General features: G+C 43.0%; 1 protein-coding gene across 12 annotated transcripts in view; it reads left to right on the top strand.

Annotated features, from left to right (window-relative positions):
• MAP4K4 (mitogen-activated protein kinase kinase kinase kinase 4) overlaps positions 1–23,996 on the top strand; it is a 169,586-nt gene that overhangs the window by 83,189 nt on the left and 62,401 nt on the right. For 11 of the 12 annotated variants that reach the window (XM_032677911.1, XM_032677918.1, XM_032677916.1 and 8 more), the window contains exons 4-5: positions 22,952–23,077; positions 23,871–23,981. In XM_032677911.1, the coding sequence (XP_032533802.1) occupies positions 22,952–23,077; positions 23,871–23,981 (237 nt within the window). Of the gene's footprint in view, positions 1–15,752; positions 15,970–22,949; positions 23,078–23,870; positions 23,982–23,996 lie in introns of those variants that run through there. The other variant, XM_032677914.1, reaches the window with a different exon arrangement.

Here is a 23,996-nt window from a genome sequence, read left to right as displayed (position 1 = left end):
CCTGATGCTGCTGCTTCTTCCTCCTACCTCTTCCCACACACACACTTGGCATCCCTTGGGAAAGTTTTCTGCGTGCCTTTTTTTAATAGCAGCATTTCTCAGCTCTTGTGCCCGGTGTTTCATGGCTTGTCCAGTCTAGTCTGTGTAAACTTATGCTAAGTAAACAACTGAATACTGTATCCTGCTGATTTGTGAAAGAAGCTGGATTGCTTTTAGTGCTTGCCTGTCTTGCTGTTTCTGTACGTCCTCTGCAGAAAAATTAACAACCTCAGACCAAAACCTCCAGGCCTGCAGAGAAACATGGCACATCTCCATACCTAGAACAGGAAAGGTTACCTGAATTACTCATTGCCATCTTCCTGACTCTGCTGACTGCTTATTTCTGTTGCAATAGGCAAGTCCCTTTGATTCTTGTGAGTCTCTATCTTATAGCCTACATGGTGTTATAAACTGCAGTCTTGTGGATGAGCTGTCTGTAGGACATCCCAAAAGTAATCTGCAGAAGAACCACAGATAGGTAAAAATATGTGTATATTCCCACACAAACAGGCAGACAAAATGAGGGGAAAACAAAATAATAAACACCAAAAGTTTGCCCTAACTATTATCTATGTTCTTTTATTCTCCATGAAGACTGAAAGACAATCCATGGATTTTGATCTGTTTAGAGAGAAAAAAAAATAAAAAGCTGATGGCTCACTTTAGAAGATTGGGAAATGCATATCCTTGTGGCCCTGTGCAACAGAATTGGGTCAAGCCAGTCTGGAGAGGCTGAATATGGGCCATCCTTTTAGTGCAGAGATACGAATGCACTGCTTTACCTGGCTTAGTGCAGCTGCCTGATAAAGAAAGTACTTATATTGGTCCATGGCTGTACTTCTTGTGAAGTCAGCCAAAGCAAACCTGAAGTCAGTAGAGTTACTTAAAGCCTTTGCCATGTTACTTCTTCTTATGAGTCACTTCTTAATATGGATTTAGAAAATGGATAAGGGATCTGAAAATCCTGATTGTTCCATGGGGAATACTGGCACCCTGCTTACTTGTCCCTCAAATGTGAGGTTGCTTACTACTAGTCTGTACAACATTTTGTAGGCTTGGGTTAAACAGTTACCTGGCAAAACAAAGAATCATTCTGTGGAAAAGGAATAAATAGGAAAGGTATTTACAATGTGGATAGCTCTGCTGTCCAGTCTGTCCTGAAGCTGATTAACCTCTGACCTCTTCTAGGGATTAGGTAAAAAATAAAAAAAAATAAAAAAAAAAAGAAAAAGGCTACTGGGAACTATCTATTTCAGTTCAGAGGAAAACAGAGCTGGACAGAGCGGTCCCTTGAGCTGTAACATCTGGTTTGGGAGGAGGTCAAAAAAGCTATGATAGTCTTGCAGATGGTAGGGCAGCCTTTTTTGAGCTGCAGAGCAGTTGTATAATTGACAGTTTCCCTCCTTAATTGAGATCCCTCACCTGCCTTTGCTGCATGCCATTGCCCAGCAGCTTGGCACAGTTCTTTCCCCTGCTTTACCACTGACTTGGTGCTGTGAGGTTCAGCCCTGGGTGCTGTCAGGGACTGCAGTGCTGGCTGACATCTGTGTGGGACCAGGCTCTCCTGCAGCTCTGTGCTGCCTGTTTTTCTGTGAGACCCCCGTTTGGGTCAGCTGGGGGTGGTCCTGTCTGTCTTCAGGGTGATGGGGTGCAAAGGGCCTTGCAGGGGGTGCCAGACACATCACAACACACCTGTCCTTGGGTGGCTGGGCAGCGCTTAGCTTGCCAGCTCATAGTCATAACAGAGTAGAACAACATTTAACTCTAAAGAGCCTTTTGTTCTTACAGTCATACAAGGAACAATGACTTTATCTCCCAGCATGGCAAATACATTTAACACCCGGCTTAAGTCAGATCTGCAATTTTTGGACATGATCCAAGAAATTTTCTGCAGCAGTGCTGGCACCAGTTTGGATAAAGGGCAAACTTCCACTCTCCTCATCTGAGTACTTAGGTGGTTAGCAAGACTGCTGGGCTACAGAAGGTTATTTGGAAAAGGAAGGATGTCAAGTTTGATGGAGTTGCAAAGAGGAGATTGAATAGGGAGCTTCACAGGCAGTTTGAGGTCAGGGCAGAAAGCTGTGGCTGTATCAGGAAGGTCAGGAAATTATACTGCTGGAGAGAGCTGGTGTCCAGCACTAAGGCTCTGCATTGCTGTGTCCCAGCAAAGAGCAACTTTGCACTGATACTGTGTGTGGGAAAAATGGACAAAGGGGAGAGAAAAAAATGGGTGTAAAGCATTCAGACATGCATGCTTGTTTCTCTGTCTGCTTTTTTCAACGTATATTTTCTCTTTATACAAAATTTCCACCTGAGTGGAAGACTGTTTGCATGCACAGCCTATTGTCCTTGCAGGCATACTGCTCTATATATTCTAACGTGCTTGTTTTGAAACCTGGACTGTTTCAAGGCTGGAGGAAACGGATGTTTTCCCTTTGCTGTGAAGATCCTTGAGGGCACCATTGGTACCTCACCAGCATGTATTATCTGTCAAAGGCAAAAGAACTTTGGCTGTGAAGGCTTCATGGTGCTCACTTAATACGATTCCTCTTGTGTGGCTTTTCCACTGAGGGTAGGAGATGGCTTCATACTCAAGGTTGATTGTGGAAGACTATATTGAGAAAGTGTAAAGAAAGCTGTATTGTCTCTGCCTTCTCTTCCTCTGTATGTTTATGTCATCTGATGTGAAAGGTATTTGTCTTGTCTAGAAGAAAATGTTTTGCCAGTACTCTGTAAATTGTAATGTAGTTTAGATAACACAACCTGAATTTATGGCCACTTAAAGGGAACTTTGCTGTTTGGAGCGTAGAAGAATCTCCTAGTTTTAGGAAAACAGCTTGAAAATTTTGCCTACCTGGCTGTAAGAGAACCAGATAGCACTCTGCTGTAGCACAACACATGATGCTCGGGATATACTCCTCAGCTGTGGCACTGAGACCTGCTGCTGCTTGTCAGTATGTGAGAGCTCATGTTTAATACTGGGGCATAATGGAAACAGCTACAGCTGACTTCCATTGGCAGAAGGACGGGATTGTATATTAAGATTTCTCTACAAGTCTTGAACTCTTTGGACAAGTCTGGACTTTTTCTTTAAAAATTTCTTCCTTTGGTCTGATGGTGCAACTGCATGGACACACTCAGAAGGAAAGGATAAGTCATTTAGGTGAACTTATTGACATCTGTTACCACCCTTATGTACTGTTTATCAGTCCAGGTGTTTATCAGGCCAATACTCATGCATTTAGCTCTGATCCTGTGCCTGTTTTTCTTCAGTCCTTAGGCTTGGTTACCTGCAGTCATCTGAAGACCTGCTGTTAGCACTGACAGAGAAGTCACTAATGACAATGTGATTTCATATGTATATGAATAACTGCTAGCATCTATATATGTCAGGGAAATCTGGACCCTAATACTAACAGTGGTTGAAGGCTCAGTGTGGGTAGCATGCAGATGCTTTCACAGTTGTGATAGTTTACCTACCAGTCGTACCTGCACTGACATGCATTTGAGCAATAATAGCCTGTGCAAATTCTAGTGATGGACCATTTCTTCTAAGCTGAGGGGAGCGTTTGTGCAGGTGGCCTTGATCTGCGCGGTTTGCTGCTGCCTTCCACTGTGCTGAGCTCTGTTTGTCTGAGCTGTCTGAGGAGATTCGAGTTCTGATGGGAAACAGAAGTGTTTTGTGTGCAGATAATGGCAAAAAGTATGGGGCTGCATTTTATATCATTTCGATCAGACACACAGCACAGCTCAATTTACCCCCAGTGAATCAGACATGTTGTCTGCTGAAAGACAACAACGCAACCTTGTCAGTGCAGTGTTAGAGCGTGTGTGCTCTTGCCAGTTTGGGCAAAGTAAAACCAACGAGAATTGTGACAGAGCATTGTGCCTTCATTTTAGCAAGTTTCCAGGTCGAATTTGGCTCTATGGTGTATTCCTCCTGCCTGCATAGGCAAGCAAAAGATCTCAGGTCCAGTATGAACTGCTGTCTTTCAGAGTTGCACTTTAAAATCTGGCTTGGGCATTAGGATCAAAGTCAGGGGAATTAATTCTCTGTTTATGTTAAAGAGGATATATCTGCTTGAAATGTAATCTTTCTTGAGGGTGTTTAACTGTAGTTTCATAAACCACACCTGCCAGTGGGCTCCTCCTGTTTTTGCTACAACATTCCATATTTTTATCTTGACTTCCTAAGGAAATGTGACTTCTTGGTGATACTGAGTATGTCCTGTCTTTTACCAAATAACTTTTGGATCTGATGGTCAACTTTGGCCAAGTTTAATGAGGAGGACAAATTCTGAAGATACAAAGTCCTGGCAAGTTATGTGAAAACAGTCAGGCTGCGTGGAGAATGGGAGGCTGAAATTTATAGCCTCTGTTTTGAAAGTGGTAGACAGGCCTTAGCCACCTTCCATTATCAGTCAGCTGACCGCTGTTTTGCAGTAAATCAGGTGGAGAAAGTAGATTACTTCATTTTTATTTAAGAAAAAAGTTCTGATATTTCACATCTCAAGTGCGTACTGCAGCTGTAGGAATGTCTGCAGGGTAGCACATACAGACTACTTTCAAGCGTTTTTAAAATCTCCCTCTGATTCTTTCTTTGTGGTTGCACAAATCTGGTATTGTACATTTGAGATTACCCTGTGTGATCTCTCTCCCCTTCTTTCTTAACATGCATATGTATATATAAACATAAACCAGCAATGTTACTTTCCAACATTTAATGAGTCAAAAATGTTTTCTTTAAGTCCCTCGACACTGCTCCTTTTGGGATACACAGTTTGAATGATTGTGCATGGAGTTGTTGGCTGAAATAGTCTTCAAGCCCAGCTCCTAAATCTGGCAATTATGGTAGCAAGTGCTAATGCTCAAGCACCTGGGAATTCATTATACTCTAAGCTGGTTCCTAACCATGAGAAACATTGCCCTTGTGCCTAACAGGGAAGTGTTCTTCTCCCACTGTGTCCAATCTCTTAAATATGCAGTGGGAAACACACAGCTGAGCTAGTGTTAAAAGAGCCCTGAAGATGCTGTGCAAACTAGTTCAGTTAATCAGTGTAGAAGATGTTGTTTGTCTCCAGAGCCTAGAAGTATCTCAAGTCCTTTCCAACAAGGGTCCTGGGTACATACTTCTAGATATAGAGTAGCCTTTCTGTCAGAGAACACTAAATAAAGTGCAGAGAACACTCTAAATAGAAGTGCAAAAGTGTTGTCATTAAAATTGCAAATATTGGTGCTTCATAATAAGCACACAGTTTGTTTTGTTCCCCCGTGCTTGCCATCTCTCTTAGCATCTTTCTTAGAGCAGTGGGAGTCTGGCCACGGAGGCACCTTTTTGTTCTGATGTTTCCCTGTTTTGGGAGGGAAACATCATTTTGTCCCTGTTGATTTTTTTTTAATGTTTTTAATGTTTTTTTTAATTTTTTTTCTTGAATGTTTTGTTCTGAAAGGTGTACCTGTGAGAAGTGATCAGGTTATCAGCAGAAGCACTGCTGTTCCTGTGTGGGTAGCAAACACATGGGTGTTGTGTTCTGCCTCACATCCACCAGGTAAAATGGTAGTTTCTTTACCCAGTACATCACTGGTGCAAAAGATGCGGTGAGAGTTCAACAGCCTGCTCTCTTTTTTACCTCATTCTGTAGGATGATGTGTCTCTCTCTCTACCTAGTGGAGTGGTCAGTTCCAGAAGTGAGCTCAGCTTTTTTGTATGTTGTTTGGTCTATGAGGTGTTTCTGCAATGTTTCGCTTCAGCAAGGATATTTTCCACTGTAGCACCTTCTTCCTGAACTGAGGTTTAGCGTTTCATTGTAGAGCTGGTAAGAACTAAGTGGAAATCCTAGTGGAAATACAGCAGCCCATGGACCTTCAGATAACTATTACTAGGCTGGCGAAGTACCTGGGCTCTGCCTGCAAGAGCAAGAAAGGAGAGCATCCATGATCCCTGAAAATGATTTTCTTATGTGGAATATTTCACCAAATAGAAATGTAGCTGAGCAGAGAGACCATAGTAGGCAGGGAGAGAGAACATTCCTGTGGCTGGCAGCTGGCTACCTGACCCCCCCTGTGCTAACCTGTCCTCCTGGCTGGGGCTGCAGGCGGACGCGCAGCCCTGAGTCACTGCTGTGGAAACAGTGATGCAAAGGCAGCATTGTTAAGGAGGGGTTTATTTGTCTCTTGCACACTTTACTCAGCAGCCTTTTCAGTAGCATTTATTGGTGTTGCCTCTCTGAGCCTGTGGGATAAAACTGTTTTTATAAATGAGTTTGTTGGTTTTCATTCTGAATTCTTCTTTTTGCTTCTGTTACTACACCCTTTTGCAACAAATTTTTAAAATGTAAAGCCTTGCATCAATTATAAAATGATAGTTACACTGATTTATAGATCAGAGGGGGCTGCATGATCAAACAAGTCCCCACTCAATTTGAGTCCCTGTTCCTATTTCAGAATTGCTGTTGCTCCCCAATTCTGATTAAAAAGTTTGGGAAATGTACCTAACCTAGTCTTGATTTGCAACACCAATGGTTAGAGTTTGCACTGTTCATGTAAAAGTAGATGGATCAGCATGTAAATGCAAACTCATTCTCTGTGCCTACAAATGTAAACAAACTGCTTGTAGATACAGGAAAGGATTTCTCCCACTGGCAGGAAAGAAAGGAGGAATTTAGTTGCATTTTCTATTTGTAAATGTTCAGATGGCATCCTGTTGCGATAGCAGTGCTTTCTCCTGACATAGGTGTCTATGGCTTTTCCCAATTTTCAAGTTACTTCTCCCTTGAGATAAGGTTTTACAATACAACAAAGACAATTCGATATGTCGCTGGTACTTCAGGGTCAGCCTTGTCTCTCTTCTCCTCCTTTTCAAGCTCCCTTTGTACCAGCATCTATCTAGTCCCGTCCTTCAGAGCTCCACTGACAAACAAGTTGGAGGGTTTTTTTGGTGTTTTTTTCCCCTTTTCCCCCCCTTTTTTTAAAATACAGATTAACTTTCTACTGGTTTTGCCCTCCTAAAGCTGGCCAGGGTAGTGGGTGAGAGGGGCCAGGCAGGTCAGGGAGTGGGAAAGTTAGCATCTGGGTGCTGACCTGCAGCAGCAGCTCTGCAAGGTTGGAGTCATGAGGCTGCCTGAGGAACCCACGACCATCCCTTTGCAGTGTGAACCCAGAGTGAAAGTCAGCTGCAACACCTTTCCAACATCCTGGCTTCATCTTTCTCAGCCACCTGTGGTGGCTGCTGAGAACTGTTTGTCGTGCTCCATACCTACAGATTTAGGAATAAAGAATGGAGTGCAAAGGTCTTCTGCAGAGATTCCCCCACCCGCTGATTCCTTCCACTGTGCAACAGTTTTAGTCGCAACTATTTTTAGTCTGCTTGCTTGCCTCAGAAATTACTTCATTTTCTTCTTTGGACCATTTCCATAACATTTATTGTGATTCTGAATTCCAGTGTTCAGGATAACGTCAGAGCAAAGAATCACTGTGTGGCAAGCTCTGTTCCAGTGCCAGAGCCAGAAAGCCTGTGCTGAGGATGTGTGATGCCAGCCACCTCCAAACTCGTGACCCATGGGAAACTGGCTTGTCTGAACCACATTTTGGACCATGCCCCATGTTTGCAGGCAAAGAACCTTGTTAACCCTGAGTTTAATGGTGCTTTGGTTAGTGAATGGCAAAAGAAAACAACCTTTCAGTGGGCTAATCCAAGTGGCCAAAGTAGGTCTACCTCTGAAAGGCATCTGTTTGCTTTAAATGAAGTTTGTAATCAAAAGCCCAGCCTGCCCTTGCTGTGTGTGCTCCCATTGCTAATTCACTGGATGTCACCCATTCTTCATATATTAGTTAGATAGGATTTAAATCAGCAGTTTTTTTGGCAATAAAGTGGTCTTAAGATATGTAAAGTGTTAGAGCAGAGTTTGTTGTGGGAAACAATGCTCATTTTAACATTGTTGCATATGATGCATCTAATGATTTGCCACTTTGACATATAAAAATATCACAGAATCATAGAATCAGCAAGGTTGGAAGAGATCTACAAGATCATCCAGTCCAACCCTTGAAACATGGCCATCTTGACCTGGTGTGGCTGATGAGCAGTGACCTCTTATGCAGGTGCTTGTCTGCATTTTTTCCTCCTGATTGCACTCAAAGTGAATACTTCTGTAACTGCTCTGCTTTTGGCCATCACTAGAGGGCTTCAGAGGGAGAAACCTGCTTGCCTTCCACATAATGTCAAGAGCCAGAAGTTTCTTCTGAAACCTGATACGCAGCAATGTAACAGAGACAAACTTTGAGTTATACTAGTAGAAGCTTTCTGGTGTTCAGCAGTTTTTTGGCATCTTCCATTCAGAGAACTTCTTTCATCATTATTTTTTTTTCCTTTTAAACCTTCTCTTTGAATCATGTTTACAAGACAAATGGTAAAACAAGGCCTTACCTGGCCTTACAGGTGTGAGGTGAGTAGGGCTGATGGACAGATAACGGTACATAAAGGGTTTTGCGGTGCCCTGCACTTCCCTGATGGTGAAGTGACTGGAACGTACAGGTGTGCACGGGCATGGGTCTGTTCTTCCAGGCCAGCACCTCAATGTTGGCACTGGGGAGAGGTGGCCAAAACTGGGTCATGACTCTTACATGGCTGTACATGCTGTGGTTCCTGGGGGAAAGTCTCTGCTCACAAACCAAAGGCGTGAGGGAATAAGGGGTGTATTGTGTGAAAGACAACCCTAGCTGGATGTCTTGCTTTGAAGAGGTTTCCCAGTGAATTGGAGAGCTGCCCTCAGCCAAGCCCGCTTTCAGTCATGAAGTTTTATAGGTCATGAAAAGCAGCAATGTCCGGTTTTTTCCATCATGCCTTGCCTTTATATGCAGCAGCACACATGCACTGCCATCATCCCTTGTGCTTTGGATCAGTGGCTCAGCGTTAGCCCAGGGAGACTTGTGAGTGCCTCCAATTTCTCTCTGTGGTGTGGGAACACTGAAGCACATAATGGCTGCGATTCAAAGACAAATGCTAGCTCTTTGCTGCTGATCACTTTGGCAGAAACCCCCAGATGCTCAGAGACTACAGATGGAGCTGTTTTGGGGAAGAGTTTTTTTGTTTTATTTTTAAAAAAAAAAAAAAAGCACACCGGCAATCTTAGAATTTCCTATTCTTATTGTTAGTGATAGTAGTATTAGTATTATGTTTTTCTGTCTTTATACTAGCCTCCCAATTTTTCCTTTTCCTATTTTATACCCCCGACCTTTCACTTTTTAATTCATGACAGCCAGAGTGCAGCTAAAAGCTTTTCCTAGTGGTGCATTATTTGTTAGTAAATCAGCAAAGACAAGCTTAACCAATTTAACCAGCAATTTCTGCATGGCTTTTCTTTTTGATTGGGCTTTGGGATTTCTCCATGTGCCTGTTGGAGGGACCAGTTTGCAGGAAACTGCAGGAGAGGAGCCTACAGCCATGACGGGCTTTGTTCAGATGCCTGTAGTCTGGCAGAAGCTGACCTCCTCAACACATGGTCTTTCACTTAGCTGCTTCTATCCGGCTACTGGAGAGGTCCAATTTGCTGTGTGTGGGATTTCTGCTGCTTCCATGCTGCTTGGTAATGTTTCCAAACCGAACAGCGGATCCTTGCCTTGATGGTGGAGCTGGAGCTGGCAGGGTTGCTGCAGCCTGTCCCTATGTGCATGACTTCATTGTCCCACAGCTCTTCTCTGAGCAAATCCGGTTCCCTGTACCATATCCTCCTGAATTTTGAATCTCTCTCCAAACAATCTAGGTTTCCTCCTTTGGATGTAACTGTGTGTTCCCCCTCCCCCCCCTTTGGCTGGGCTAATTCCTCTTTGTCTGGTTTCAAATCAAGTGTGATTAAGGGAAGGTTTCTTCGAACTGCCACTTCATCGTGTTACCAGACTAGCATAGTAAAAAGTTGTAATATCTGTTGGGGTAAATACCCTGAGCACAGAATTTCAGGCTCTTTCCTGCTCATGAGTCATCTTCCCCTGAGACCCTGTAGTGATAGCATTACTTTTATTTTAACGGAAGAAAGTCCCTGAGAAGATGACCAGTTATTTATCTGAACAAGAGAGGTGATGTTTTTTGTAGTTTTATTTTGGTTTTTTTAACTGCCAAAATTTATATATATCCTTAAGGAAGGCACTGCTCAGGCAGGCTGGGGCATAGGAGATATGGTAGCTATTGGAGGGTGGGGAAACCAAATCAATAGTTTTTCTGAGGGAGATCAGATTATATTATGTATTGGAGGGTTTCAGTAAAACATGTTACGCCTGCTTTTATTTTACAGGCAAGTTGCTGAGTTTCACTTTTTAACAGGGATTTGTGCTGCAGGAGTGAACTATGCCTGTCTGAACTGCCTGCCTGAGAAAAGAGCCACCAGAGCAGCTCTCAACAGGCTCACACCCACACCCCCCCTTTTTGTCACCTTTCTCTTTGAACGTGTATGGTGCCCAGAGAGAGGAATAAACAAAGAAGCGAGTCCCTAGCCACAAGCCTGAAGGAGAGGTGTTTCCCCCCATCTCTGCCTCGGGGTGGGCTGCAGCCTGGATGAGGTGGTGGATGTGCTTCTACCTCTTCCCTGACTGGCGCAGGGCTCTTTCTTTCTGGATGAAGTGGCCTGGCCTCTTGAGTTTCTCTTACAGACTTTGTGGTTGATATAGGCTCTGTCACAGGAGAGTTTTGGACTGAGTAAAGCTCATTTTCTTCTTATCAGCACCCAGGTGTTGGTGCCTGACTCCCTTGTTCCTGTTTGGACTGCTTTCTGCCTGCTCTGAGTACACATCTGTGGTTTTAAGCAGCTATCTGACAGTTTAGTATTTCAGCCCCTGCAGCCCCACAGGTCCCCTCTGCTGGTCTTGTGCAGTTGTGACAGACAAGGCAAGGCTGGCAGGTAAGTCTGGCAGGAAGCCTTGCTTTGCAGCATGGGTGCAGGAAGGCAAAGAGCAGCTGAACCTCACTGGGAGCTGGTGTTGGGGTTAGGAAGTGGTCTTCTGTCCCAAAACTCCTGCCAGTGCTCTCAGGGTTTCAGCTCAAGAGGGAGAGATTTGTGCTGGAATTTGGGCTGTTTGTTTTTAGACTGGAGAGTGAGATTCCATAGCAGCTCTGATTTTTGAAGTGAAATAACCTTTTAATAAATGGTTGCCTGTTCATAGCCCAGCAGCAAAACCAAAAGTTTAATGTAGTATTAGGACCATTTTATATTTTCTCTGGTCCTATTTTCTTGGCTGTTAATCATGGTCTCTTTGTCACCTGCCCACCTAAGGGTAAATGCAGCTGGGTTGTAATATTATTTGCAAGTATTTGTTGATTTTTATTTATCCTGAAGGAGGCAGAAGGGCTTTTCTTTCCAGACAGGTAAATAATTAGCCGCCTATCTGCAGCCTTCTTGCTCAGAGAGCAGGAGGGAAGGTAGAGAGGGGACCATGACACCCCGTGTAGTAGATGGACATGAGCATCTTGTGGCTCTGTTCATTGTTAATTCACTCCTGCAGCACTGCTCAGCTGTGAGGTTCCAGGCGTGCTTGGCAGCACCGACAGAAAAAACATCTGGTCCAAGAATATAGCTCCCTTCTGCTGGCAGCTGCATGAAAATGATTTTGTACATTGTGGCATAATGCCAAATGCACTTAACTTGTACGCTAAAGTGCGCAGCCTTTATAGAGCTTTGGCAGTGCAGGGCAATTTTAAATGCTGTGCATAAGTCAGCGTTAATCTACCAAAGAAAATCAAAACGTCAGCAACTGATTTTATAAAGAACTTGCTTATCACGTGTGCCCAGACGTGGCTATACCTTTGTACCTGTCTAACAGCTGTTCCTGTCTGAACACAAAGGAAAACCCTTTTAGTCACAGCCCTGTTTGTCATGTGCCCTCCGTGAAGGTTTGGCACAAACACGAAGGGAAATTTGCCCCTCTCAGACATCCCTGAATTCCTCTGTCAGCAGCCGCATTTTTCTGTAACTGATAGAGGCTGTCTGTCTCCCCTGTTGTTTCAGAAAGGACCTGGTGTGTGCTGAAGAAAATGTTAACTGTGAATCAAGTAGCTTGTGTGTCTGCTGGTAAATTGTAATTTGAATGGTGGGACCTGATAATTACAGACATCATCATCTTGTCCGTCAGTTGTAAATCATTCTGTAGTGAATTTCCCTTTTTAAAGAGAGCTGTATTTCTGAGCATGAGTGTATTTTAGAGGTAAAATATAATATCTGTATTCCTTCTTGCTTTGGAAACCCTTAGGGTTTGTAAGCATGGATCTCATCTGTACATGAACAAGCAAGTTGGAGAGGTCTTTGCTCCAGAAAAACTCCTCTCAGTGTATATATTTCTAGTTATTTATTTTTTATTTCCATAGAGTAGCTGAGCTTGGTGTTGCCTTTTCACCCCCAAAGCTGCTGTTAGGTTTTAGGTTTTGGAAATGCTGCAGAAGAGCAGGGAGGAAAAGAAACCCCGAGTCTCGTCTGGCATCAGTCATGGGCCTGAGTTTATACTTTAGAGAAGGAGTGAATTCCTCCCCAAGAAGTAGCAGGTGATTTGAGGACTTGGATAGGATGTTTCAGTAGTTGTATGCAGGACTGATGGTGTCACATATACTGACCTGATGTTAATTCTCTGTTCTGTCACTGCTTTGAGGAGCAATTCTCACCAAATCAGAGAAAGAAGGAAGAGAAGGGGCAGATGGTGGCAAAGGGAGGAGGAGCAAGCCTTTGCCCTCCTGCTGGCTTTTAAGGCAGTCTTTGCTTGCAGTATTGGTGAAAGAAACCAAAGGTATTTTCTGGGGTATTTTTAAAATTGAAAATGGAATTTGACAAGCCTGTAGGGCTTGGTCCATTCTCCTCCCTTTTCCTCATCCCATCCACCCACAGTCTGCACAGACAGTATTTATTCACCCTGTTTCTCAAACACAGGATAGTGGGCTGGTGTCACAGCTTTCTTTGTGATCCTCTGTCCCTCATCAGGTGAGAGGAACGGGCGTTTTAACCTTCTGGGTCCTTCCTGTTTGCACCTGGCTTTTTGCATTTGCAGTACTTTCTCTGCATGAGGCAGGGGAGAAAGCTGCAGATTACTGACAGAGGCTGAGCAATGACTAATATTGGACCAGAGGTGCTGAAGTGTTTAACCTTTAGGCAAAGATTAACTGAAATCAAAACTTGTAAGGACTTGTGCACTCACACTGTGTCATTCAATCCTGTTGGTAAGACACATGTACAGATCGGACGATTCCTTTTATTCCTGCGTAATTTACATATTTTGGCTGCTTCACAAAAGAAACCTTGTGTTGAATAAGTCAGATCATGATCTCACACAAGTCCTTGCTTACAAGAAGTTTTTTGGAAGCTGTAGCACAGCCCACAATTTCGAGTTTTCCTTTTGTGGGTGTAAAACAGAGCGTAGGTTACCGGCCGCACTAAAAACGGGCATTAAGCGTGCATATTGCTTCTTAAGCCAGTGTATTACCTTCGATGTTTGCGTATGTGATGGCTGTCTGTTTGATGGTGTTTCATCTGGCAGTTGTACCTCAGAGAGACGTAGACTACTTTAGAAAAGAAGCATTAAATCTATTTCTTCGTAGTAGTGGGCTCAGTGAAGTATGCCACTTTATAGAAGTGGATTGTGGGGTTGCAGAGAAAATGATGTGATTTTGTTTTCGAGGCTTTTCTTAGTACTCGTTTTCTGACAAAATACAGGGCTTTGTTAGTGTTGCAGATGGAGTTTTAAATATTTGGAAGGAAAAATTACAGCACTCGCAACATTTTAATAGGGAGAGTTTCCTTAATTAAAGCCTCAAGGACTTAGGGAATGTGGACAGCTGAGGGATTAGCAGTATGCTACAAAGTTCCTCTTGCACATACCAGTTGATTTGGGTTCAGAAGCCAAAGTCCATAATAAATTTGTAGTCTTTCAGCAGCTGTTTGCTGGCTTTAACCAAAATGCTGCTAGTAACCAAAGCCTGGATTCATTCTATTGAATTTTAGGCACACAGGGGTTGTGCTGAAGGCTAGAATGTAGGTGACCTGGGCATCTACAATTTAGCATGGGGGAAAAGGTGCCTGTGAGGGGACAGGTTTGTCCACCTGAGGTGGTATTCATCCTATAGAGGGGTAAAAATCACTGGTGGGACTGTGTCTCCTGGAAGTCTGAGGTACCTGCTTTGAGGCTGCTCGCTGCTGGCAGTTGTGGTGGTACTTGTTTGTGCTCCCCAGTTTTGGTTTGGGTGGTTTTTTTGTTTTGTTTGTTTAGTTGGTTGGGTTTTTTTTTAAATTTTATTTTTTTATGTATGATTGATTTTGGAATACCGTTGCCAGGCTGCCCCCTCTGCTTTGCAAATCTATCTATTTGCTTTTGGCCTATATAATGTAAGGTACTGAGCTGTGCCAAGCCCTTCATCACTGTTAGGCAAAGAAATGGTGGCATGTGATGGAGTTGCTGAGTTTCTCTTATAAGCTGGTTCTCCAGACCCATCTCTTTTTGATAAAGGATCCTGTGTGAAACAGCCTCAAGGAAAGCCAAAGTGGGATTACTTTTCCTTCCTCTCACTTGTTCTGTTCCTGTTCGGGTGTGCATCATGATAGCTTTCGTGTTTGTTGTCCCAAACTGTTGGGATATTTTATGTCTTTTAGCATTTGGGTTTCATTCCATGTATGAAACGAAAGAGGTGTTGTAAATAAATTCCTCTTCCCTTTTTGTCTACAGGACTTGTTGGTCATTGTGGGTGTGGGGCTGTATACTGAATGAATCTGTCCTGTGAGGGAATTAGTGTGTTCATGTAATTGTAGGTTTTCATGATGTATGTAGTAGAAGGACATTAGCGTTATGTTAGAACTGCTATTTTTAAGGTATTTTACCTTCTCAGCTTACATTTCTGCTTGAGTGTCACAACCCCCCTACTCCTCACACACCAGTGCATAGGAAATCTGCTTTCAGTCATTTCAACCTTTTGTTTTCTCTCTCAGATGTTTGCCTTCTCCCCTCCTCTGAGTTTAAAGCTTTGTCTCAAACCAGAACTTCAGTTTCTTGTTGAATCTCTCCAGCTGCATGAAGCCTGCAGGATGTGGGAGCCTTTTCCACCTCCCAGGTCCAAACTGTGACCCAGCACTGTCTGGACTGCACACGAAGGGAGGAACCCATGTGTTGATCCCCTTTGGGAAGGAGATCTGCCTTCCAGGTGGGAGCAATGCAGCTTCGTATTGCCCAGGGAAGAGCAGGGACGAGGCAGTGGGCAAATGCCTCCCTTGTCTCTGTCACCCCCAAAGATGCTGCTTTCCTTGGCATCAAATGCACACTGAGATTGAAAGCAGAAAAGCTGTTCAACTTTTTGGCATTGTACATTAGTCTATTTTCTCTCCAGCATCTACATCTCCTCATATTGTCTGAGCCTGGAACTATAATTTTTTTCCTTCACACACAAGCTTACTTTTCATATCTGCTAGCAAGGGCTTGTTCTGATTACAAGAAATCTGAGACTGGATGTAGAATTGTATAGCAACAGGCATTTTTAATGTGAATAATAGTGATGAAAGTAGAGTACTAAACATTCCCTTTTTTATGAGAGCTCCGAAGATGTCAGTATAAGGCTAGCTTGTTGCATAACCTGTAAGTAATTTAGGCTTGATGAGGATGGACAGTTGAATTGTAACTGGGACAAACATGCAATCTGAGCAGGAAACTCTTTTAAGTAATCATATCTAGGATTGAGGGACTAGTGTTGGAAATGGTTGAAGGGATTTACCCTTAGGAAGTTTCTCTCCTGGTTGTCTTTGGAAAAAGCCTGTGGCATCGTGGGGTTTTATCGAGGGAGGTCAGCAGTGGTGCGGTTTCTTTGCCTTCAGAGCAGCTCATTGAGTGACCAGCAAAAGCACTGGAGGCACATCAGGCAAGAAAGAAAATATTGTTGTCGGAGTGACTGGCAGAGGAGGTGGTTTGCAGGGAGACAATAGACAAGTATTGTTTTCACGTGGTTTTTGGCTCCTTCCTGCCTGCACGTGATTCCATCTCCCATGCCTGCACAATGCTGCTACACAGGCTCCTTCAGGCAGTGCTGGGACCCTGCTGAAGAGCTTGCCCTCCCTCATGCCTTTATCCAGTTAATTTAACTGTCGCTTTATGGCTGCAGCCTCAGCGATGGCACTGCTGTGAGCAACTTGGCTCATTTTCTCCCTTGTTTCAAATGGTGCCTTTAGCATGCAGTAGAGAGGGTGTTGTGCCAAGGGGAGACAAAGCAGCTTCTGTTTTGTGTGTGTTTGGAAGTGTGTTCCTCACCTGCTTGATGAAATGTTGCCACTGAAGGTAACCGAACGCGGTCATAAGGACAGCACTGTTCTGCCAGCCAGTCTTCACGAAACTAAGGTTTTTTTGACCCTTGAAAAAGCTTCACAGCCGTCTTCTGCAATTACTCTGCCTGAGCAGTGTTGCTGGTTTGCTGTTTCTGGCAGCATGGCTCTGTGCTGGCAGCGTCAGCAGCTCTGAGGCTGGTGGGCAGCTCACAGTGACAGGATGGGTTTCCAGAAAGCTTGTAAATGGTAAAACCCTTGGAGGGCTTGCTCTGCTTGGGCTGCATTTGTGAACAAGGAGCAAAGTCTGAGAAGCACCCTTAATAGCATTTGGGGGGGGCGGGGCGATGCTCACCACCTGTGCCACTGCTTGCTGGGTGTCTAGTTTCCTTTTGTGTCACTGAGTGTGTGGCATGATAGATGCCTTTTCTTAAGAGTGAACAGTCTGAAGACCTTTGAAAAAGTCTGTGTTAGGGAAGGACTTGAAGGACAGTGCAGAGAAATTAATGTGCTGATGCCAAGGTGGGGAGAGTCTGTGGGTAAGGGGTCTGTGAAAAAGAGACCTTGCATATGAAGTGAAACAGGCACAGGGAGTGCTGGGAGTGAGAAGGTAACAGAGGAGAGAGACAGAAGGGAAATGAACTTGCATGAGGTCTTTAGCTTGAGGGTGACAATGCTCAAAGTCTTGTAAAAGACTCTCAAGAAATGGGATGTAATAAGAAAGTTGGACGCTCTTGTATGTTAAGATTTAGGAGGAACTGTATACAGACTTGATAAGTGTTTACTGCAGCTCTCGATTAAAGTCTTTTCTTTAGACTTTCCCTCCCAAGAAAACTGTGTTTGATTTTCCTCTTAAAAACTATTTTATGTCATATTCCCAATTCCAACACTCCATTGTGATGTTGGAGGGGATCACATTTTTCCACATTGCACTCTCCACACTGCAAGCTGCTCTGCTTTATACAAACTTCCTACCTTGGCAGTCACTGGCAGGGACTTACCCGGCACTTGAAGTATCATTGCTCTTGTGGTTTGGTTCCTCCCAAAATTACAATCTCCTTCCTTGTGTGGAGGCAGCACCACAGCTCCCAGTTCAAGTACCATGCTATGTGCAATATTGGCCCAACTTTCCTTGCCAAAATAACTCCCTCGTGTGTGAGAACTTTATTAACGACTGTATATATTATGGATTCCAGCAGCAGAAAAGGTCACTTATTGTGCTAGGCATTATTCAGACTTTCCCTGTCCTGGACAGATTGTGCTCTGAATGGATGCTGGCCAGGTCTGGTGTGCAAGGAGTAGGGGGGTTGTGACACTCGAGCAGAAAGGTGGTTTGCGAAAGTTAGTTGTGATTTATTGAGGAAGACTTGTCTTTGTGGTTTTGGTGTCTTGTAGGAGTTTTTTGGCTTTTTTTTGTTTTTTATATGGGTAGAGGGCAGAAATGAAAAGTGAGAAGAAGCTGAAAAGAAAATAAACTGGGTTTCTTGTGAGTTTCTCCTGTTTTTCTTTAACTTTTGTGTCAGAGGCACATAGTGAAAGAAAGGGCAAATCGTCATCATTTTGGTGCCTCTGGAGGCAAACTGGTCTCCTCTCCACCACTCTGGGGGTCTATGGATTAGAAGTCCCTTTTCCCTCCCAGCCCTGGGCTGGGTTGTTTGGGCTGAGGCTGCTGCCTGCCACTCTAAACAGATCCCAACTCTCCTGTGATCTAAAGATTCCCAAATTCCACAAGTTACCACTGGAGCTCATGATCCTCCACAGCTCAGCTTACTCTGAAACTCCAGGCAGAGCATTGGCAGCTGCCATTTTCCAGGGAGGGCAGCTTCCTGGGTGTAGGCAGGCAGAGCTTTGTGAACAGCATTGGGAAAGCAAATGAAAACACCTTTGCTAGTGTGTTTGGCTTTCCACTGTTTGGTTGTGATATTCATTCTTAAAAACCTTGGTTGTGGCTTAAAATGACTGGGTGCCATTTGTGCAGGGAGAACTGAGATTTGTCACTGTCTCATTTCTTAAATCAAAAAGCAAAGTTACTGAAGGGACCAATTTGTATTCCACTTCATACTGATTTAGAGCAGCATATAAATCATCTGGCGAGGTAGGTATACTTGCTCTTGCCTTTATCACAGAACACTGTCTTGCTTTATCCTTGCTGGACTGTGTTTTCTCATTTGCATTTATCCTCATCATATTACTAGGGTAAATAAAATCTTCTGAAATTGTCCTGAGTTTCTTTTCCTTGAGCAGTGCCAATCCCTTAAGAGGGCAGAATCAACAACTGGCAAAGAGCAGTGGTCAGAGACCTCTTCCACCTGGGGGAGTTTGAATGGAAAGTCACCACTTACATGCCCTAGGACATGTCTTCTCTCTGTGTTTAGGTGGCTTGTATTTTTTTTAATTTTAAAATTCAGCTCCTGAAATAATTTCATGGTGCTATAGAGTTTGTATTTCTCCCTTCCTTCCTGAAGTGTGTTTCTCAGAGACAGATTCTCGTAGGGGTCTCATAGCAGTTTTAATGCTGGAACATGTCAGAACTGTTGTGCTTAGTCTCCTGAGGCATCTAGGCAAATGATGTTTAGAGAAGTATATAGAAACACGACAGACATGACATGATTTTTCTTTTCCTTTGGTTATGTCCTTCCTGCTTCTAATACTTCTAGAGCTTAATTCTCTTCTTTTCCATCCCTACACAGCGAAGTGTAGCAAATGTCCAGCAAAGTGTTTCTGCGTTCCTTATCTTCTAAAACTTTGTGTAAATAAGCAGAATTTTCTTCCAATAATGATGTGGAGGGTGGGGTGTTACCTTTTGAAAACATGATGAAATGGAATAATCGAGCTGTCCAGGTTAATCTTCCATATATGGATCTATTCTAGTAGCTTTTATTTGACTGGGAGTTACTTCCATGGCAACCATGGTCAGATACTTAAAACATTAGCTACTTAAATCATCACGATTTTGTAAATGTTGATGTAATGAAAATAAGAAGTCATTGATTTGCCATCTGCATGCAGAAAAACCTGTACTGATATTTAGCATGCAATGATGAATGGAAGGATAAGTGGTGTTGAGATTTTGTGCTGCAGCCGTAAGCAAGCTGATCGGGTGCCGCTGGGTGGCATGCTGAGAGGTAACATGACTGATTTTATTTTTACTGTGCTGGTTCAAATAATCAGAAATATCTTAGTGCACATAGGTGGATTTCTGTGCCAGCATCATATGTGGGTTTTAATCTTACAGGCAAAATTATTTTGATCAAAGAGCGTTGCAGTTAGAAATCCCTACGAATGCTGACACGTCCATTTATTCTCTGAAGGGAAACACATGGAAAGGGAGAGGAAAGCTGCTCCAAGCTTGATCCAACCACGTGAGCCTTGTGAAAGTATAGCTTACTGCAAAAATTACTGGTAGTCAGACGTGCTGTCACAAACAGCCAGCAAATGTAGAAGTATAAAACACACCAGCCCAATCACAGGGGAGACAAAGAAGGTTTCAATGGGAGTTTGTATCCACAGATAATGGCTTAAAGTGGTAATTAATGCCAGCTGCATAAAATCACTAGGAAGGACTCACCAGCTGCCTCTCTTCTCCAAGAAAAAAGGATGTACTTTTGTATTACTTCATGAGAATGACAGTCTCTTGCCTCAACCAATTTTAATTTTCTCCTTTTGTGATACCAGTGCCTCTGTAAATGAAGGGATTGTTAGTGGTGCAGTGCATGTGTTGTCGGGAGGAGGTGAGGGACTTTCACTTTCTGAGGCTACCTCACATGTCCAGATCCCAGGATGGCTGCCAAAACACCTTGCTCTGTGCAGGAGGATCCCTTCTGCAGGCTGCAGCATACCCTCCTTGAGGCATGTGTGTCCATAGGGAGACCTGTGTGGAAATGGTCTTATCCAGTGAGATTTTGGGTGGGATTCATGTCACCCTGGTGCAAGACATCTGCAAGAGTGGTGTCTACATCTTTGCTAATGACCTCACCCTCCTTTTGTAGTTAGCGGGGGGAGAAGTAAACACTAGTAGCGCGCACATTGTTTGGCCTCTTTCAGATGCCCACATGGGAATGAAATGAGCTGCACCCTGGAAAAAAAAAATGCTCCTGAATCTGGAACAGAACACCTTTGGTCTGGCCAACCTTTTTTTTTTTTAAAAAATTTCGGGTATTTTTTAAAATATTCCACCAGTTGCTGTACTGCAGTTGTGCTGCAGCCTTCTCTGTGCTGATTAATCCTCATGATAGTTCCTGTCGCCGCAAAGTCTTCAGGACTCATTGCCAGGGAGTTATCGATCCGCACTAAGTAAGTGGAGTCCTCCAGAGTCTGGCAGGAATTACCAAATCCATTTATTTTTGTAGACTAGATTTTGGACTGGATTGATCTGTAGGTGAGATGCTATTTGTGTTGTGGACAAATGCTCCAGGGTGGCTGAAATAGAAGTGTAGGACCATTATTAGCCTTAGTTAAGGTTGATGCTTGGGGTTGCTGGAGGCCGTTGAGCAGGTGCTGTGACACAGCCTCAGTGAAAAGCTGAAAGAGCAGTAACTGCCTGCAGTCTGCTGGGTCTGTGTGTGCCTTTTTTGTTGTTTGTTCCTTAGTGGTTTTGGTGGGGTTTTTTGTTTGGTTGGTTGGTTTGTTGGGTTTTTTGGTGGGATTTTGATTATTTTACTTTTCAGAAATAGATCCTAAGTATTATCATTTTGGCTGCTGTTACAATAGATGAACATGGACAACCTCTAGAACATCCTGCCCATTGTATTGTAAAAGCTATTGTGTTCATGTGCTGAGGGTAGGAAATAATTTTTATCTAAAAAGTCCATTCAAAATAGCAGATTAATCCAATTATACATATTAACCTATCAGCAATTGTCCCAAACCGTTAAGTTTAACAAAGCTATCACAGTTTTTTCCCTAAATACACAATTCAGAGGTTCAGCATAGTAGTTCCTAGTATAAGCATGTATTCTTCTTCTCTTTTTTTTTCTTTTTGCATATGGTCTAAATAAATAAAAAATTATGCAACAGCAAGGACAACAGAAGCAGCTAAGGAAGCACCAAGTTAGCTTTTGGCTCAGAAAGCTGTTCTGACAACGCTTTCTCCCAGGGTTGCTGTTCACTGGGAACTTTGATTTACAAGATTCTTTTACTATTTTGTTCAGTGTTCCAGAAATACACAGTATTTTACTTCAAAGATGCATCATGAGAAGATATAAGAATAGTTTATCCCTGGTGCATTTTGGGAATTCTGTCATAATAGTTTACGACTAAGTGTTGCATCCTACTATCAGAATATTTGAAATAATTGCTTGCTTTGTAGCACAGAGTAGCTTCTTCAGCTTCAAGCTGTGTGTACCAGTGTGTATAAACGGTTAACATGTAGTTAATATTAACATTTGTATATGTCATGAATAGGATATTTGATTGCTAGCATGGTACAAATTGCAAGGAAGTTTAAGGCTTAAAATTTTATCATGCAATCAGCTTTGGCATCACAAGATAATCAAAATATGTGCTACCATTCCCATCAGCCAGCAGCCCTAGGGAACAGAAGTTTTGGGTTCTTCCTGGAATTAATTTAGGGTAGACATCTTCTGCCTGGGTATCTAAGGATAGAAAATTGTGGAACAAATAAAGATTGTGCCTAAAGGGGTATCCATCTGCCTTTTCATTTGTTGCCTCGATAGGTGCTTGAAGAAGACTCCTACTGTCTGTGGTATGGGAAGGGAGAGGTGGGGGTGGAATGGTGTCTGCTCCTTCTTCTGTATCTGCTGGCTACCTGCTCAGACACCACCTCAAAGCATGTGGATCCTTCCATGCAACATGTCCTACTGTCACTTCAGAAACAAACTGTTGGTGTTTTTAAGGAGGAGTTTCATAGTGTTACCTGTTCTATCTCTTTAAAGGGGTGATGTCCCTTCACCTGACCTGCTCTCTTTTTGGCATCTGGCTGAAGCAGGGGGAGCTGTGGGAAATCCTTCCTCTGCCTTTGTGTCCCAGCATCCTGTTTACTGCCCGGGCTCCTGGCCTGTTCTTTCTGATGCACTTGCTCTTCCTCCACAGAGACAGATGGAGGAGGAGGAAACTTGTGCACGAGGCCAATGCTTTGTCCTTGCAGTGAGGGGAATTCCTGATCTCCACCTCTGCTTTCCTGTGCCAGTCCCGTGCTGGCACTGAAATGGGAACCTGCTTCAGCAGCTGGCTGCATGGAGCTGCTGTCTGGCAGTTAAATAGAACTGGTTGCAATTTTCAAAATTAAAGGAGAAAAAATGAGGAAGATGTAAATAATACTCCTCTATCATAAATCCACAGATTTTTCCGGGTTTCTAGTTCTCCAGGTTACATACAATAAAAGCCTGCTAGCTATGTATTTGCTTATGGTATTATAAGCACAGGGTTTTTGGAACAGATTATGTCCTGCTCCATCATTGGGTCAAGTCCAGTGCATCCTTCATTTGCTTTTTTGCACTGCTGAAAACATGGGAAAGTAAAGACCTATTTTAGACCATCTCAATAAACAGTTTTAGGATGGGTTTCCTGAGCATGATGCTGGTAAAAATTGAACTTAAAAAAACCTACGTGTGTGAAAGTGAAGGATAAATAAATAATACATGTGGTATATTAAACATATGGGGGTTTGTTTTATTTTTTTTCCAAAGGATGAAGAAGAAGAAATCAAACTGGAGATTAATATGCTAAAGAAATATTCTCATCATAGAAATATTGCAACTTATTATGGTGCTTTCATTAAGAAAAGTCCTCCAGGACATGATGACCAACTGTGGGTAAGCAGATATTTTTCAAACATGTTCATAAGTCTTTCCCTATTGGATGTAGTTTGAGGATGACAGGATTACCACGTTATGGAAAGACAAACTAATAGAATTTGGTGCTTGCCTGAACAGATAGATAAGTGAATCACATAGACTAATCACACATTCTTAAGAGGATGGCTGAACCAAAGCTTGCTATAAGCAGTGGATTTGTTCTTAAAGTAACTTTTTTTCCCCACTTCCCCGATGGATAGTAGCATGTTTCTTGGGAACAAGACAGCTGAGCTGAGCAGTAAGAATATGTGACTGTAAAAAGAAAGCTCCACTTGAGAATTGTACCTATTACATTTCCCATCCCATCTCATCTACACCCTCCAGAGGACTGAAGTTTGGGTTTGAAATGGCAGGATATACTCATCAGTGCGTGTTCTTCCATAAATAAATGGGAGTTAAAGGATAAGATGTGTTGCAATGGTGTGATCAGTTTGATTCCTTCAGTATTGGATGTGCTCTTACTGCTAATGCATTTTGCGTAGCTGAGCAAATCCAGATTCCCAGCATTAAATTACAGTGATTAAATCAGTCCTTGAAAATGCGGTAACTGATATGAGACATATTCCATGTATGTCTGACACACATTGAAGACATTTGCTTGAATCCATTTTCCAGGCAGATATGTAAAATAAATTCTATTCTCTGCTTCACAAGGGTTTCCCAAATCAATGCTGCAACCTGATTATTTGGCTTTGCTGAACAGCTGAGAACTGTGTTTAATGTTGGTTGTACACTGATATTTGTTTTTCAGCTTGTTATGGAGTTTTGTGGAGCAGGCTCTATCACAGACCTTGTGAAGAACACGAAAGGGAATACTCTGAAAGAAGACTGGATAGCTTATATCTCCAGAGAGATTCTCCGGGTAAGGAAAATAGTC

The sequence above is a fragment of the Chiroxiphia lanceolata genome, chromosome 2, assembly GCF_009829145.1.
Source record: "Chiroxiphia lanceolata isolate bChiLan1 chromosome 2, bChiLan1.pri, whole genome shotgun sequence".
NCBI lineage: Eukaryota > Metazoa > Chordata > Aves > Passeriformes > Pipridae > Chiroxiphia > Chiroxiphia lanceolata.
Note: the sequence above shows the minus strand (reverse complement) of the source record. Positions and strands in the feature narration are given on the sequence as shown.